The sequence below is a fragment of the Adiantum capillus-veneris genome, chromosome 8 (genome assembly GCF_014529385.1).
Source record: "Adiantum capillus-veneris isolate H3 chromosome 8, ASM1452938v2, whole genome shotgun sequence".
NCBI classification, from domain to species: domain Eukaryota; kingdom Viridiplantae; phylum Streptophyta; class Polypodiopsida; order Polypodiales; family Pteridaceae; genus Adiantum; species Adiantum capillus-veneris.
Window position 1 is genome coordinate 146,998,817 of NC_140938.1, and position 16,265 is coordinate 147,015,081.

General features: G+C 44.0%; 1 protein-coding gene across 1 annotated transcript in view; it reads right to left on the reverse strand.

Moving 5' to 3' along the window:
• The window catches only part of LOC147453133 (uncharacterized), a 67,159-nt gene extending 59,131 nt beyond the window's left edge, over window positions 1-8,028 (reverse strand). Inside the window, exon 1 of the mRNA XM_086518619.1 lies at window positions 7,895-8,028. Coding sequence (XP_086374745.1) covers window positions 7,895-7,900 — 6 coding nt within the window. The 5' untranslated portion in view covers window positions 7,901-8,028. The remainder of the gene's footprint in view (window positions 1-7,894) is intronic.
• Window positions 8,029-16,265: the final 8,237 nt, after the last annotated feature.

Sequence of the window (16,265 nt, forward strand, 5' to 3'; positions counted from 1 at the left end):
TGATCTCGGGAACCACAGCAAGTTCAAAACTTCGCACCATCTCTGCTTCGGGCACTCAATGAAGCTCCATCTCCTTTACATATCCACAAAGATACTTTGTTACATCTTTACCTTTAAATTGGTCCATTTTCTTCACCACAAATTGAAGCGCTTTGGTCGAGGAGAGCTCCCTCCTTTCTGCAGCTTGCTGCTGCTGCATAAACACTGCAAAAGCTTGAAACATTTGCATTGTGACTGGATCAAACCGAACCCCCTGTTGCTCTTGTTGCTCCATAGCTTTAAACCTTTCTTTTGAGACCTTCAATGAAGCTTTTGAACCCTCACCCTAGCCTACTTCGCGTCGGGTTCACCAAAAATGTGTCAAGAAGTGCGTAGTGGGACTAGGAAAGCGCCGGGCCTCTAACTGTGAGGATTCGTAGCAAAATTAAGCAAGGCGTAGACGATTTGAAGCCAAAAACACACTAAAATAGAACAAAGCTCCAGCCATGAAAGCTCCACTTTGAAAAAGAACCAATACTAACTCAAAACTCTTGTGTGTGTGAAGATTAGGTGTAGCCTCGCTCCCAATTGCACGGATGCAGTGCTCATTCGACCTGTTAAAAACCCTAAATTTACGCTTCGATTCTTCGTTATAACCATTTCATGGAAGCTTCAGTACTTCATTGGAGAAGCCCAAGTAGTTATTTGAGAATGGGAGACCCTAATTGGAGACCTCACAGCCTCAACCATGTAGTGGAAGCAGCACGGGACTGCACTAGCACCCTGTAAAGGAATGGTTGTATCTCCTTGTTCATGTACCCAAATGAGCTCATTCTTGGCTCTAAAAATTCCCATACAACTTGAGCAACAACGCCAGCGTCATCAATGTGGCACTCATAGCTATTTTGAGCTTTTTTTGGGCTATTTTTTACCATTTTTAGGCCATTTTTAGTCTAAAAATGTCACTTTTTGTCCGTAAAAAGCCCAAACGAGCTGAGAAAAATCCCTAAAATTGTGGAAAAATCCCATTGGGCTCAAATTTCATGTTGAACCTCATTTTCTCACTTGGTAAGCACTTTGGATACTTCTTTCACACCAACGCACAAAACATGCTATTTTTTGCCGAGATTGCCCGCATTGAACTTTCTAAGCAAAACGAGCGTGCCACTTCGAAACACTTGACATTTGTACATTCCCAAAGCAAATTAGGAATATATTTATGTGAAAAAGCATTCCATGGTGCCACGTGTAGGGCCTCACCCGCCCGGCAAGGTATGTACACGACTACAACCGTGACATTCATTTTCGCATATATCACACTATGTACATTGTAGCATTTGGTCCCACACATCATAAACATAAAGAGTGAGGTAGATACTTTAATTTCACATTATGAACGTGCCATGGCACGACAACGATGTCGATGACGACGATGCGACGACGTGCTGAAAACGCAGATGCTGAAATCTGCGTTTTCCGGGCTGAAAATGTAAACCTTGCGGAAACTGACCGTGCGGCGAGGAACTGCTGCGGAAAGGTGAGATCTGCGAGATTCGGGTAAGTGTTGAAAACTGAAAACGCTGAGGTTTCTTGATGTTCCATCGCGGTGAATTTGCAAAGCACCGGGGCTGATCTGCAAACCAAAAACGCTAGGACTGAAAACTGACCTTGCGGGGAAATCTGCTAACGCTAGGAAATCTCTTGTGTTGCGGTGGGAATTTGCTAACGCTAGGGCTCATCTGCTGTCTACTGTCGCCGGGAATCTGCAAGTGCAAAAACGCTGGCTGATCTGGTGCAAAAACGCTAGAGTTGTCGCGGGGGTTGGTCTTGCTGAGAAGTTGCCTGTTGAGCAAGGTGCTCCTGCTACCTCTTTTGCCAGAAAGTGCTAGTCTAGGTTTGCTTATATACAAACTTACTCAATTTGCCCTACCTACTTTCCAACAAAAGTCACTTGAAAATAATAAGTGAAAAATGTCAAAAATAGAGAAAATAGGCTAAATGCACTGAAAAATTCCCTTGAAGGATTCTGATGGATTCTGATGGGAATGCTTATGATCATGCTGTGTGCAACCAGAGGATATGCATCTACACTAAGTGTTTGGACATGCACGGTCTACGAATAGACTCACAAAAGTGCCAGATCACTTCTAAATCTAGACTAACTGGACTGACTGAACCCTTGTCCTGCTGTAGCTTGTCCACGGACACATAGGGTTGGATGTGTCACGTGACAAAGATTGAGGAACCCACGAGGCACCGAGGGTTGATGAGGCATTTTTCACAGATTACCCTGAGTTGTTGACAGACTACAAAGAAGCCATGCAGCTCGGTACCAGTATCTCAGCTTGAAAAGAGGGGATGTCACGTGCACATCTAACCCTATGTGCATGTGGACAAGCTATTCCTACTTCTAGGGTTTAGGTAGCCTAGCAAATGTTCTGGCACCCTTGTGAGCTTGTACACAAGCCGTGCATGTCCAGGCACTTAGAGTAGCTGCATACCCTCTGATTGCACAACCCATCAGTTCCCAACATGAGCATTTTCCACCGCATGAACCCTTTTTGTCCAAAGTGCATGTGAACACCTCTTGCACTTATTATTTAATAAAAGACTTCTTATTCCAAATCGTGGGGGCTGTGGGGAGCTCAGCTCGATCCACACTGAAACACCTATATATGTGGCCCATGGGGGGCCATGAAGAAGCAGAAGTCACAGGGTAAGAAGACCAAGGAGCACAGACAGACAATGCACTGCAGCATTCCAGCACCCCTGACGTTTTCTCAGCCAATCAACCGATCTATCTTTTTTGCTAGCAGAGCCTCACCGTTTTCAGTTTCAGCCCTCGGCGTTTTTGTATCAGCAATCAGCCTTATAGCCTCGCGGCGTAGTACCCACTTCCCGCAACAAATCCTTGCCAGATTTCAGCCAGCGTTTGCAGATTTCAGCCAGCAGCGATTTGCATAGCCTCATCGTCGTCGCCGACACGGTTGCAGAATTCAGCCCTAGGTCAGCGCCGAGTTTTCAGCCAGCTTCAGCCCTAGCGTTTTTTATTTTCAGCCCTCGGTCTTCATCGTCGTTGTCGTCAACATCGTCGTCGTCGTCGTCGTCATCGTCGCCGTCAAGTACCACAGCATCTAGAAGCATTGTACCAGACCTTGTGCAATCTAAAGCAAATACCTCTCTAGCAATAGAGAGGGGGCCCCTTGGAGGGGGTTTGGGACCCCATCTGGTGTTGTCTCTCTCTCTCTCTCTCTCTCTCTCTCTCTCTCTCTCTCTCTCTCTCTCTCTCTCTCTAGCACTCTCATGCACTTTGCAGCCAGTTTTCCACACTCATTGTTTTGGTCATTGCACATTCTCCCTCTAAGCAAGAAAGGCTCTCCCTTCCTCTGGAGTAAAAGGAACCTTGAGCACTCACTGTTCACTCATCCTGAGCTTACACCATCATTCACTTCCGCTGCACATTACACAGCTACTCTAAAGTTCCTCGACATGCACGTCCTGCGTACAAGCTCACAAGGGTGCGAGAGCACTTCCTAGGTTGTCCTAAACCCTAGAGATAGGAGTTGAATCTGAAGTAATTGTATCTCGCAAAGTTTCCAATAGCCCCTTTGATAACTTGTCGGATTTTCCCACAAAAGAGGAAGCTATTGGTACATCCTCCTCTACATTAGCACCATGGTGAGAACCACTGTCATCTGCATCATCAGGGATAGGTGCATTCTCCTTCGGAGCCTAGGTGACAAGAACCGAAGAAGAGGGTCAAGAGGAACATCATGATAGAGAGCTCCAAGTACTGGGTTAATTAGGGCTCCTCGTGGAAGATTTGGGAGCGGAAGCCCCCTCTGAAGGAATATCCTAGTTGAAGACAACATCGCGGGTTAGTACAACGTCCTTCTTCTCTAGATCATAGAGTCAATATCCACCGGCAAGACTATTGTAGCCGACAAAGAACATTTTGTTGCACTTAGGGTCAAACTTGCCCCTCTGGTGCTTTGGTACATGGACGTATGCATCGCTCCCAAATATTCGAAAATGAGAGACATTGGGTTTTCTACCAAAATAAGCCTCAAACAAAGTCTTCCTTGGAGCTGCGGATATAGGAGACCGAGTTATAACGTGAGCTATCGTCGCCACTACCTCCGCCCACAAAGACTTTGGCAAATCTCAATGCTCGAGTACAAATCGTGCCATCTCAACCACAATCCTATTCTTCTCCTCCACAATTCCATTCTCTGAGGGCGATCCGAAATTTGCAAGTTGTCGCTTGATGCCATGGTCTACACAAAATTGTATAAGAACATTGGAAGTAAACTCCCACCTTTATCCAATCGAATTGTCTTCAACACTTTGCTGCTCTCCTTCTCCACAAAAGCACGCCAATTATTGAAAATATCAAATGCCTTTGACTTGTGATGTAGAAAATATACCCGAGTAAATCAATTGTAATCATCCACCAAAAACATGAAGTGAAGAGCTCTGCCCAAAGACGGAGACTGCATAGGTTCACAATCTTCGATGTAAACCAGCTCCAAAACCGCAGTAGCTTGACGTGTAGGGTGCTTCTGTATAACCTTCTCAAGAGTATTGTTTCTTTTCTTCTTCCCTTTTTGCTTGTTGTTGGAAGAATCGACCAAGGCTTCACAGCCTGAGTTCTTCCCTGCATTGAACCGCTCCTTTTGGTCCAACACCATTGGAACAATCTCTTCCCAAGTGTTTACTCTGCCACTGGTAATCAACGAAGAATAGAAATTGGAATACCGAGGAGGTAGCTCAGTCAAAAGTTGGATGGTCATGTCCTCTGAACTAATCAGCTTTCTCATATGACGTATCACCTATTGGAGTTCTTGCGTCTTGTTGATGTGATCCGTCATGGATGATTGATTTGCATCTACGGTCCACAACTGCACCTCCAAAGCAATCTGCTTCGAAGAAACTCGATCATATAAAGATGAAAGCCGATCATGTTAGCCAGAGGTATGGTAGGATCAGCGCATCTAACCCGCTTTTCAATGACAATTTTGGTCATGAATATGGATCACTTGCTTCAACTTTTTAGAGAAGTGCTTTAGAGCCTGAGTCTTTGAGGCACCGTTTCTCGATTTGTCCATATGCTCAGCCAATGTGGAGGGCAGTTTGTTGTTTGTTGATTTGAGTGAGCATACATGATGGGTTCGCGACGTGGGGGCGTTTGCATGGCTTTTGTAATTACCAGGGTCACACATCTTTTTCCAGGGCTTGCCAACAGATCTTGTCATCATGTTTACTTCGTTGGAATAGAGACCGAACACTCTACAGATAATTCCATATGCAGGTCACAAATTGGATTTTACGAGCTAGATACAGTTTTTACTATGATCTACAGCATCACTCTTTTGGACCATGTGGAAGGCTCGTTGTGCTCACAGTCTTCTACTACATCCACCACTTTGACAATGATTTGGACTGAGTTGTTGCATACTCTTTGTAGTCAGTGGGATATTTCAGCAAGCTCCCCCAGGACAGCGGAGCAGCGTAGATGCTCCTCTCTTGACAAACCACTGAGATTTTCAATTCTTTCGGTTGGGATTGTAGTCACATCACATGGCATTATGCACCTCCCCAATGGTTCAATTTTCATTGATCATACAGGCCACCATGATATCCACATAGTCCTCATAATGCTATCCCACTTTTCTACTTCCTTTGGGTGATAGGCCATTGAGAATCTCCAAATCTCTAGAGGTCCTTTTTGTACATAGTATACAATCTCTTTTCTTACCAAGACACACACACACAGAGAGAGAGAGAGAGAGAGAGAGAGAGAGAGAGAGAGAGATGATATATTCACCATGATATCCACATAGTCCTCACATTGTTATCCCACTTTTCTACTTCCTTTGGGTGATAGGCCATTGAGCATCTCCAAATCTCTAGAGGTCTCTTTTGCACATTGTATACAGCCTCTTTTCCTGCCGAGAGAGAGAGAGAGAGAGAAGAAGAAGAAGAAGAAGAAAACAATCCCGAGATACCTCGAAGATCTATCCAACAAGTCTTGAATTGTTGTAACCCTAACCCTAGCCCTTAGCCGATGTTGTAGCTTGCCCACGCATCACTCTCGCCCCCAATGTCGAGCCGTGTCACTTGCCTCGCGACGTTTAGCTTCACTTGATCTCAGCCTGCAAGCAACACTTCCCGTTTTGGGGGCCATTAGGTGAGTTTTGATACATGTAAGCCAAGATGTATGGGAGTTGCCAAAATGCAAGTTTACACATTGAAAATGAAGTGCTCGATGTGCTCTCCAAGCTTGTCTTTGTGGCTCGCTGATCAGAGTCTGGACCGGAAAGTTAATCGCAATTCAAGATTTTTCACAGATCTAGTTTGCTATTTTTTAGACCAGCTTTGAAATCCATGTGATCGATTTCAATTTGCCAAGGTTTTACTTGATAGCTTTTGACCCGAGCTACACAGTGTGCTTCAAACACCAGGTTACTTTACTTCACTAGAGAGAAACCGAATTGAATACAATAAAAGAGAGAGAGAGAGAGAGAGAGAGAGAGAGACGACACCGCATGTAGGGTCCCAATCACCGTCAAGGACCCCCTTGCTTTGTTGCCAAAGCAAGTACTTGCTGTAATTACTTGCACAAATGTTGATACAATGGCTAAATACTGAATATTGATGAGTGTTGATGCTTCATGTAGATGAACTACAAAATGCTAGGACTGATCTAATGCAAAACGCTATGCTGATCTGATGCAAAAACACTGGGCTGATCTGATGCAAAAACATTGGGCTGATCTGATGCAAAACGCCGATGATGTTGGGTTGTAAGCAATGGTAAAGGCTAGGTGTTGAGGTGTTGTGGGCGTTGGATGCCCCTGCATGGGTACTAGGTTCTAATATCCTAAAAACTAAAGGCCAAGTGACTCTTTTATAGGTTTTTTCGCAATTTGCCCTGCCCTACCTACATTTTTTAAATCTCATGTCAAAGCCACATATTAATAAATGACTTAGTGACTCTTCATACCTATATGCTTAAGTGACTGTACTGTGCAAGTGAGGGTATACAACTATGACATGCCCAATCATGTATGTACTAGAGGGTCAGAAAGTTGACATGCTAGATTCTAAGCTACTGAAGACTGACGCTAACCTGACTCTAAAGTTGTGGCACTCCATGTTCAATTGCTAATTGCGCCGCACACCATGTGTTTTGATAGTGCTGGATCTGAACCAAACTTTGCATTTGTTGTTCACCAATGTGTACCATTACAAAACACATATTGACCAGGACACACGCTCTTCATCATGTGGGTAGACCTTCTGAGCTCACAAGCACAGTTTTATCCCATGTATTAATATGTAAAATTGGAAAGATTTGTCTATATATTGGCCTCGAAAAACCCAAAATACCTGGAATTCAAGCCTAAGGGGTGTCCTTGGGCTAATATAGCAGACCGAGACTGAAAAGAGATACCTGTGATGTTATAAAAGGCAATACTGGAGATAACAGCTACCTCATACTGCAGGCATGTATGGCTTAGTTTGAATATGATGCCCATCCACAAACCTCAAGAGTGCCCTTTCATTTTCCGACATGAAAAACCAATGTGTCTCTTCACAATGAGTTGCACAGTGAATCTATATTAAACCTTAAAGACAATGTTTCTGATTTGTACAAAAGATTTTTATAACATGAGATGGCAGAATCTAAGAGTGGACTGCTCTTTCAAAGGGAGATACAATTTACAAAAATAAAGGCAAAAACTGTAAAAATGTGAAGGTCTCTAAAGTACATGCTCATCAAGATCAGCCCCAAACTATCTAAAGAGTGTTTTTGGAACATGAATATGCTGAGCATACACTGTTGTCCAAAGGGAAAGCATACCAATTCAAGCTTTGAGAAGAGAGTAAGGATAGGGTAAGAAGCAAATACTTGCATGGTGATGAAACCTGAAATCGTCCAAAGCTGCCAGAGATGGTGAAGAGGAAGCAAGCTGGGGATGCCAATAGACAGTAGCCTTGCCAGGAGCGGTAGTGAATGCAGAGCGAAGTGTATGAAAATGTGTGTGGGGGGGGGGGGGGGGGGGGGGGGGGGGGGGGGGGGGGTTCCGTGTGTGAGAGAAAGTCGAAGAGATGGTTGCTTGACAGAGAGGATGCTCTTGAGCCGATGTGAGTAGCCTAGTTCCAGTCTTACGGAGAGACTAGAGTGTAAAGGTTGCCAGTGGCCACCCTATTTGCAGATGAGAACATGGGCGCGCCGAGCTGGAAGGGAATCGCAGAATTTTATTAGGCAGTTTGACCTCTGCTTTGATGTTTGATCATCCTGTTTGCCAACTTGGCGGCGGCGAGAGCTGAGAGAGAGCCTCTCTCTCTCTCTCTCTCTCTCTCTCTCTCTCTCTCTGTATCCCAGTCTGATTCCGAGCCTCCAGGGCATCGCTATCGACTCGAGAGAGAGCTCTCTTTGACTCTGTGTCCTCTCTCTCTCTCTCTCTCTCTCCCCCTCGGAGTCCCTCGAGTCCCTCCCTCTATCTCTCTCTTCCACTCCCGTTTCTCTCTCTCTCTCTCTCTTCTCTGTCCTTCATCTCACAGTTGCCACCTGCCGTTGCTCTCCTCAAAACGACATACAATTCTTTCTCTCTCCTCTCTCCACATTGTACACTCTTTAACACAAGTCGACATCAGGTCTCAGCCTTTCACCCATCCCTATTCACTCTCCCAATTAATAGTAGTAAGTTGTAACTCCATCCCTAGCACTATATCTCACGGGTGGCTAGGTATTGAATGAACCCCAAGCGACACTGAATTCAGTCACAATTCTCACGGGGCCTAGGTATAGCGAATCGATTTGTTCAAGTTTACTCTTTCTGTTCGAATTTACTTTTTCCTTTATAGCCAATCGATTTGTTCAAGTTTACTCTTTTTGTTCGAGTTTACTTTTGCCTGCAACGGCTACTGCTCGATCACCAATTATCGGACTTCTCTCTACATGTCAAATCCTGGCTCTAAGAAATGTAAATCCTTGTCGTTTTCCAAAGTATCAGAGGTAGGAACCAGTCCCAATAGCGGCTGCCATTTTGTGCCCACTACAGTCGCGAGAACTTGCTCGAAACCATTACCAAAATCTTGGCATGATTACTCCATCCCGTGGTTTCCTTGACTTAGAGAGAGCGTTGGATGGCTAGACACAAGGCCCATGCAACCAACTCTAAGCTTTAGTACAAAGTGAAGTGGCCATGGGAGTAATGAAATGCATGTGCCTACATGGTTAGGACGTCGAAGCCGCCACCCTAGAGGTCATGGGTTCGAGACCTGAGTGGAGTCAACAACATCGACTTTTTCTTGTGTTGATAATCGATCCCACCTCTTGGGCTTCATTAAATATCCCGTGGTATATATTGTCCGGGTTTCACCACCATCACCTTTAACATTTCCACGCACATGCATCACTCGAACCCTACATACATGAGACTTGCCAACATACATTGTTAGGGTTCAAGTGTTGGATTTAGGGTTGCAGAGAAACGCACACAGCTTGGAGAAGACGAAGGAAGCTCAAAGCACACAATAGAGAGTGTATTACTTAGTGTGCAATGGAAAGATAGATAGCCCTAGAGTGATGGGCGTATATACAATGCACGGGGGGAAAAACCTCCTAAAGAGGGAAAAAATGCCCCGACGGTCCTAATGTGTTCACACACATCACTACCACATGTATATGGTAACAAATCCCCCCTGGAGTGATGCGGTGAACAAGAGCTGGCACATGAGTAAAGGGAAGTGCCATGCCCTGAGGACATGATCAGTCCACAAAGGGGAGTAAGCCCAAAGCTTTGCGGAAACCTTCAAGCTTCTCACGAGACAATGCCTTTGTGAAAAGATCTGCAAGGTTGTCCTGTGTTGGCACATAAGCAAAGCTGATCTCTCCTGCTGAGAGCCTCTCCCTGACATAGTGGTAATGCACCTCAATGTGCTTTGTGCGAGCATGAAAAACTGGGTTCCTCGCAACTGCCAATGCGCTCTGACTGTCAGTGTAGATAGTGTTGGCAGTGTCCTGTCCAACACCCAAATCAGCCATAAGGTGTCTGAGCCATACACACTCAATCGTAGCTGTGAAGACTGCCCTGTACTTAGCCTCACAACTCGAAGTGGCCACAGTAGGCTGCTTCTTGCTCAACCATGATATACATGAACTGCCAAGCATGAAACAAAAACCACTTGTGGACACTCGCGAGTCAAAACAACCAGCCCAATCTGAGTCCGAAAAAGCATGTAAGTCTGGCGGCAATGATCCCCCCTTGGGATAAAACAAGCCAAGATGTAAAGTGCCACTAAGGTAGCGGAAAATCCTCTTGACAACCTGCCAATGCTTAAACCCTGGGCTATGCATAAATCTGCTGACCTGTGAGACTGCAAACTGAATATCTGGCCTCGTGTTGCATACATAAATGAGGCAGCCAACAGCAGTTTGGTAAAGAGTGACATCAGCAGGATCACCAGCATCATGTAGACTCAATTTCAAACCTATTTCCATGGGAGTGGCAATAGGTTTGCAATCCTCAAGTCCAAACTTACATAGCAATGTCTCTATGTAGCTTTTCTGATACAAGGCAATACCACCATCACACTGCTTAAACTGTATGCCCAAATAATGATGCAACAGCCCCAAATCTTTCATCTTGAAAGTAGCATTCAAATCAGCCTTAAATTCAGCAATATGTCTCTCATTTGGTCCAGTGATCAATAAATCATCAACATAAAGAACCACAATGAGAAATACATCATCCTCACGCTTTACATACAATGTGCTTTCTATTGGACTGTTACGAATGCCTCGTTTAACCAAATGAGTGTCAGCTTTCTCATACCAAGCACGAGGAGATTGCTTCAACCCATACAAAGCCTTCTTACATCTGCAGACTTTGTCCTCTTGTCCTTTTATGACAAAACCGCGAGGCTGCGTTACATAAACTTCCTCAAATATGTCACCATTCAAGAAAGCAGTAACAATGTCTGATTGATGTACATCCCAACAAAAATGAGCTGCCAATGCACATAAAAAACGTACAGTAGTCATATGACAAGTGGGAGCAAAAGTCTCTTCATAATCTATGCCTTTTGGCTGTGCATAACCTTTTGCAAAAAGTCGAGCCTTATGGTGATCGATCTCACCATCCGGCTTGCGTTTCAACTTGTAAACCAACTTCGTACCAATGGCCTTTTTGCCAGGAGGCAAATCACATAAAGTCCATGTGTCATTTTCTATAAGTGCATCATATTCTGATTGCATGGCAGCCATCCAATTTTCTAAATTATGTGCTTCATCAAAAGACAGAGGCTCCTCAACATCATGTAAGCTAAACACGGCCAAAGCATAACAATCTGATGCATAAGATGCATGGCGAGAGCCTGAATGAGTACGACTAGACAAAGGTGCATCCAATTTACTGTCACGCAAAGTGTGCACCAGCCATTTTGGCATACCTCTAGCCTGCTCATTTTCAGCCCTTTCCTCATCAAGTACATCATGTACATCTGCATCAGTAATAGGCTGATCTAAAACATTTTCAGAAACCCCCATAGGCTGTACATTTGCCTCATTGGAACTTACATTCGTATTTCCACCACTGAAAAGAGGCCACAAAGTGTCATAAATGTCCTGTGAGCTTACATTACTGTCTCTAGTACATGACAGCAAGGGCTGAACAGAATCTTCCACAAACACTACATCCCGAGAAACCAGAATACGTTTTGTTTGCGGATGATACAACGTAACCTTTGCTTTCAGCACTGTAACCAACAAAAATACATTTGACAGCCTTATCATCCAATTTTCTGCGCTGCACTTGTGGCACCAAAGCATATGCCAAACAGCCAAAAACACGCATGTGCTCAATAGAAGGCTTTCTATCATGCCATGCTTCATATGGAGTAATAGACTGCAAAGCTTTCGTAGGACACCTGTTAAGTACATAAGTGGCACACATGATGGCCTCAAGCCAAAAAGAATGCGGCAAAGCTTGACTTTTGACCATACATCGTGCCATTTCTGTTAGTGACCTGTTTTTCCTCTCAGCAACACCATTTTGCTGAGGTGTATAAGGCACTGTACATTGGTGTTTTATCCCATGACTAGCCATAAATGCATTAAATGCATGAGACATATACTCCCCCCCTCGATCTAAACGGAGGGTGCCCATAGTACATTTCGAGACATTTTCAGCCATAGCCAGAAATTGTTTGAAGCACATAAAAACTTCGGACTTCGCTTTAAGCGGAAATACCCATGCATGCCTAAAGTAATCATCAATGAAAGTCACAAAGTACAGGTAATTGCCCAAGGACGGAGTTTGCATGGGCCCACAAACATCACTATGCACAAGCTACAACCTGCATGTAGCCCGGACTAAACCATCCTTTGGAAACTTAGAACGCTGCATCTTACCCAACATACAGCCTTCACAAACATGTTTGACAGGTGCTTCAAGAGGTGGCAAAGAAGCAACCATATCAGATTTCTGCAAACGCAGCAAACTGGCAAAATTCAGATGACCAAAACGTGCATACCAAAGTTTTGCATTTGAAATAGCCCTCAACAGCATTTGCAAAATTTTGTCCACACTTGTCATACAAAGTGAGCTTATACAGCCCACGGCACAAAAGCCCAGATGCAACAATTTCATCACCAAAATTGAGATCATGAACTGTACGTCTGTCATCCACAAATTTGACTACAAGTCCAAGTCTACCAAGTGCAGATACAGACAAGAGATTCTTCTTGATCCCAGGTACATAAAGTGCATCAACAAGTGTGAAGGAACTGCCATTAGCAGCAGTGAGCACAATCTTTCCAACTCCCTGAACTGGATAAGAGGCGTTGTTGGCACTCTTTGGCCTTCAGCTTAGGACACGACTTGATCAAGTGATCATTGGCTTTACAATAATGGCAACGCATCTTCTTTTTGCCCTTATCACCAAAATTTCCAAACGAATTGCTGCCAGCAGAAGCATTAGGAACAGAATTTTTGCCACTCGCAGCAGAACCATAAGAAGTGGCTGCATTGCTGTTACCACCCTTTCTTTGAGAAGCAATAAAAGCCTGTTCAACTGCACGCTATCTAGTCCTGTTTTTTCTAAAAAGTGACTCTTGTAAAACAGAAATGTGCATAATGCATCAAACTTGACAACTTCAGGATTTCCTTGGGTCATCAGTCTCCAAGTACTAGCAAAAGTCTTGTAGGAATCTGGTAAGGCATCAAGAAGAGTCTGCTCAAGGGAACTGTCTGAAATGACTTCACCTGCAGAAATAAGTTGCTCATTGATATCCTTGACACTAGCAAGTAAAGTGTCCATATCATCTTCCTCATGCATAATCTTCGATTCCAACTCTTTACGCAGCAAAGCAATTTTAGCCTCATTGCGGCTTGCATAAAGACCTGCTAGAATATCCCAAGCCTGTTTTGCAATTTTTGCTGAACGGATGTGAGGAACAATGGTGCGCTTCACAGACAACGCAATCAATGCATGAGCATGCGCATCCTTAGCATCCCAACGAGCTTGTTGTGCCGTAGGCAGAACAACTCTAACAGCTGCAATCCTTGCAGCAAGACCTGCAACATCCTCAACATCGCCTACATCTTCAAAACCAGGACGTACATCAATGCCCTGCACAATGTTCCAGACACCCTTTGACGCAAGAACATGTTGCATCATATAAGCCCACATAGGGTAGTTGTCCCCATCCAACCTGTCCTCAGCAGCAAACATCTTGAACACATCTGTGTTGTTGTTGTCAGCCATTGTAAATGTTGCACCTGATGTGAAAACTGCCCGAAAATAGGAGAAACGGAGCGGGAACAACCTGTGCTATATAGCACAAACCGTAGAAGACTATAAGGCACCTGTTATGCAGAAAACGGCACTGACAGAAATTCTGCACAAAATGACGAAATAGCCTGTGCAGTACTAGTAGCCTGTAGTGGAAACGGAGGCCGAAATGAGCCCAAATCAAAAGTCTGAGCAGACCAAGCTCTTCGAGCTTACCCAAAATATTAGTCGATCTGCGAACGCTTGCCAAAGCTCACTGAAATCGAAGAAAGTGAGCAGGCGTATGCTGGAGCACTTGGCGACTAAGCTCGGGAGGACGTGACCTGCTCTAATACCAATTGTTGGAATTAGGGTTGCAAAGAAACGCACACAGCTTGGAGAAGACGAAGGAAGCTCAAGGCACACAATAGAGAGTGTATTACTTAGTGTGCAATGGAAAGATAGATAGCCCTAGAGTGATGGGCGTATATACAATGCACGGGGGAAAAAACCTCCTAAAGAGGGAAAAAATGCCCCGGCGGTCCTAATGTGTTCACACACATCACTACCACATGTATATGGTAACATCAAGTCAACTGGCCAAACACCCATCACATTGATCGTACTATCCTTATCTATTCTTTTGATCATATAGAAGAATAAAGAGTAGTGAGACAATTTTGAATCCTCACTAAGAACTCCACCCACATCGTTACTTGTGTTTTCTATTCTTCTCCCTCGCACTCCGCATGCACCGTGCACTCTTCAAGTATATCAGAGCCAAAGGTTGCAGTGTTACTTCCCTCTCGATGTTTCCCTCTTCCTGGCGAGTTTCATATCGGTTACAGATCAAAGATCGAAGCTTCCATGGCCATGGAAGCATTGTGAGCTCAGCACTTAGAGATCACGCATCAAGGCCACAAGAGGTGAAAGATTGAGCTTTCTGTGAACTGAAAGAAAGAGAGAAGCAGATTGCTTAATTTATGACAGATTGATAGTAGGTAACTGTTTTGCTCAGAACTTTAGCTACAAAACTCCGATTCAAAAAAAAATTTAATCAAAACGTAGATCTTTTTGAGCTCTACCACATTGTAGAAGAACTCATTAATTGGTTCCAAGTACATATATGTCAAAAAACAAAACTACATAAGCTGTTTTCTTAAGACAGGTTGTGCATTTGAGTTGAGTAAGAGAGGAGAGAGAGTGTAGAAGAGAGAGAAAGAGATAGCTTCATCTCAACTTCAACATTGAAGGCCTCAAATACACAAACTCTCGACGATGAAGAGAAAGCGTATACAACAAAAAGAAAGAGGGATTGTGTGTGTAGTATGACACACACACACACACACACATTGATTCTCGGTAATGACAATCCGTTTTCTTGGCTTACGGCATCGATGACTTTTCCTCCGACATCGACATGTATAAGTGAGGTGCCTCTTCCATAGAGGAGTGACACCAAACATTGGTATCGATGTCAGCAACATCAATTACAGGTTTTCACATGCTCTTTGGCATTGCAGAGAGTGAGACAAAGATATAGTTTGTCGGCAGTGAGAGGCAGGTTACAGATTGTTGTTAATAATGTTTATATGCATTTTTTTGAGAGCGGATTTGGATTTTCATATGCATGTTTGGCCATGATGTAGGTTCTCTGTGGTATTTCTTATGCATAGCCATTGACGACTTCTGAGAGACAGCTCCCAAATATAGTTTTATACACACAGGGACAGTCACAAATTCTCTAAACACAGTAGATCTGCGAGTATCTTTGGTAGTGACAACCATTATTGTTCTAGTGGAAGTTTGATCCTACAACCGAGAGCATAGAAGACCCTGCAAAATAAAGAAATAGCAAGCTATACACAACAAAATCAATCAATCTACATACTTGGGTAGTCGCACAAGCACATAGTCGAGCTACACGTACAGAGAGAGACAAAGAGAGAGAAAGAAGGATAGAGCTTGCAAATGCGCCTCTTAGAGCAGAATGCTACACCGGCATGGTGAGAGAGGAGAGAGGAGAGGAGAGAAGAATAAACATAAGCTGTAATGGAAATGGCCTATGAACTTTGAGAGTAGCGGAATTAGGAAATTAGATAAAGCAACTTTGTGAGATTACTTTGTGAGCATAGCGGGTGAACTTAATTGATGGTAGCAACATAAACATGGTGCTTAGTTAACTTGGCATGAGCAATACTTTTGTAAGAGAGAGAGTTTAGAGAACATGACAACAATTGAGGACCGGATTCATACGGAGCCGGTGCCCCCTTCAATAGGCACTTGTATTATAGTTTCTCCCATCGACTTGGTACAATACAATCTTTGTGTTCCTTGTGACCTAAGTGATGCAATGAACATGGAAAGCTTCATGCATCACAAACATAACATAAACTTTGTAGAAAGCATTAACTATCCCAAACCTCAGTCCCAAGGCCTCAAACACCTTTGAAGGTGAAAAGAGCTAGCGGGGAGTGAGGGTAGGGAAGAGGAAGAAGAAA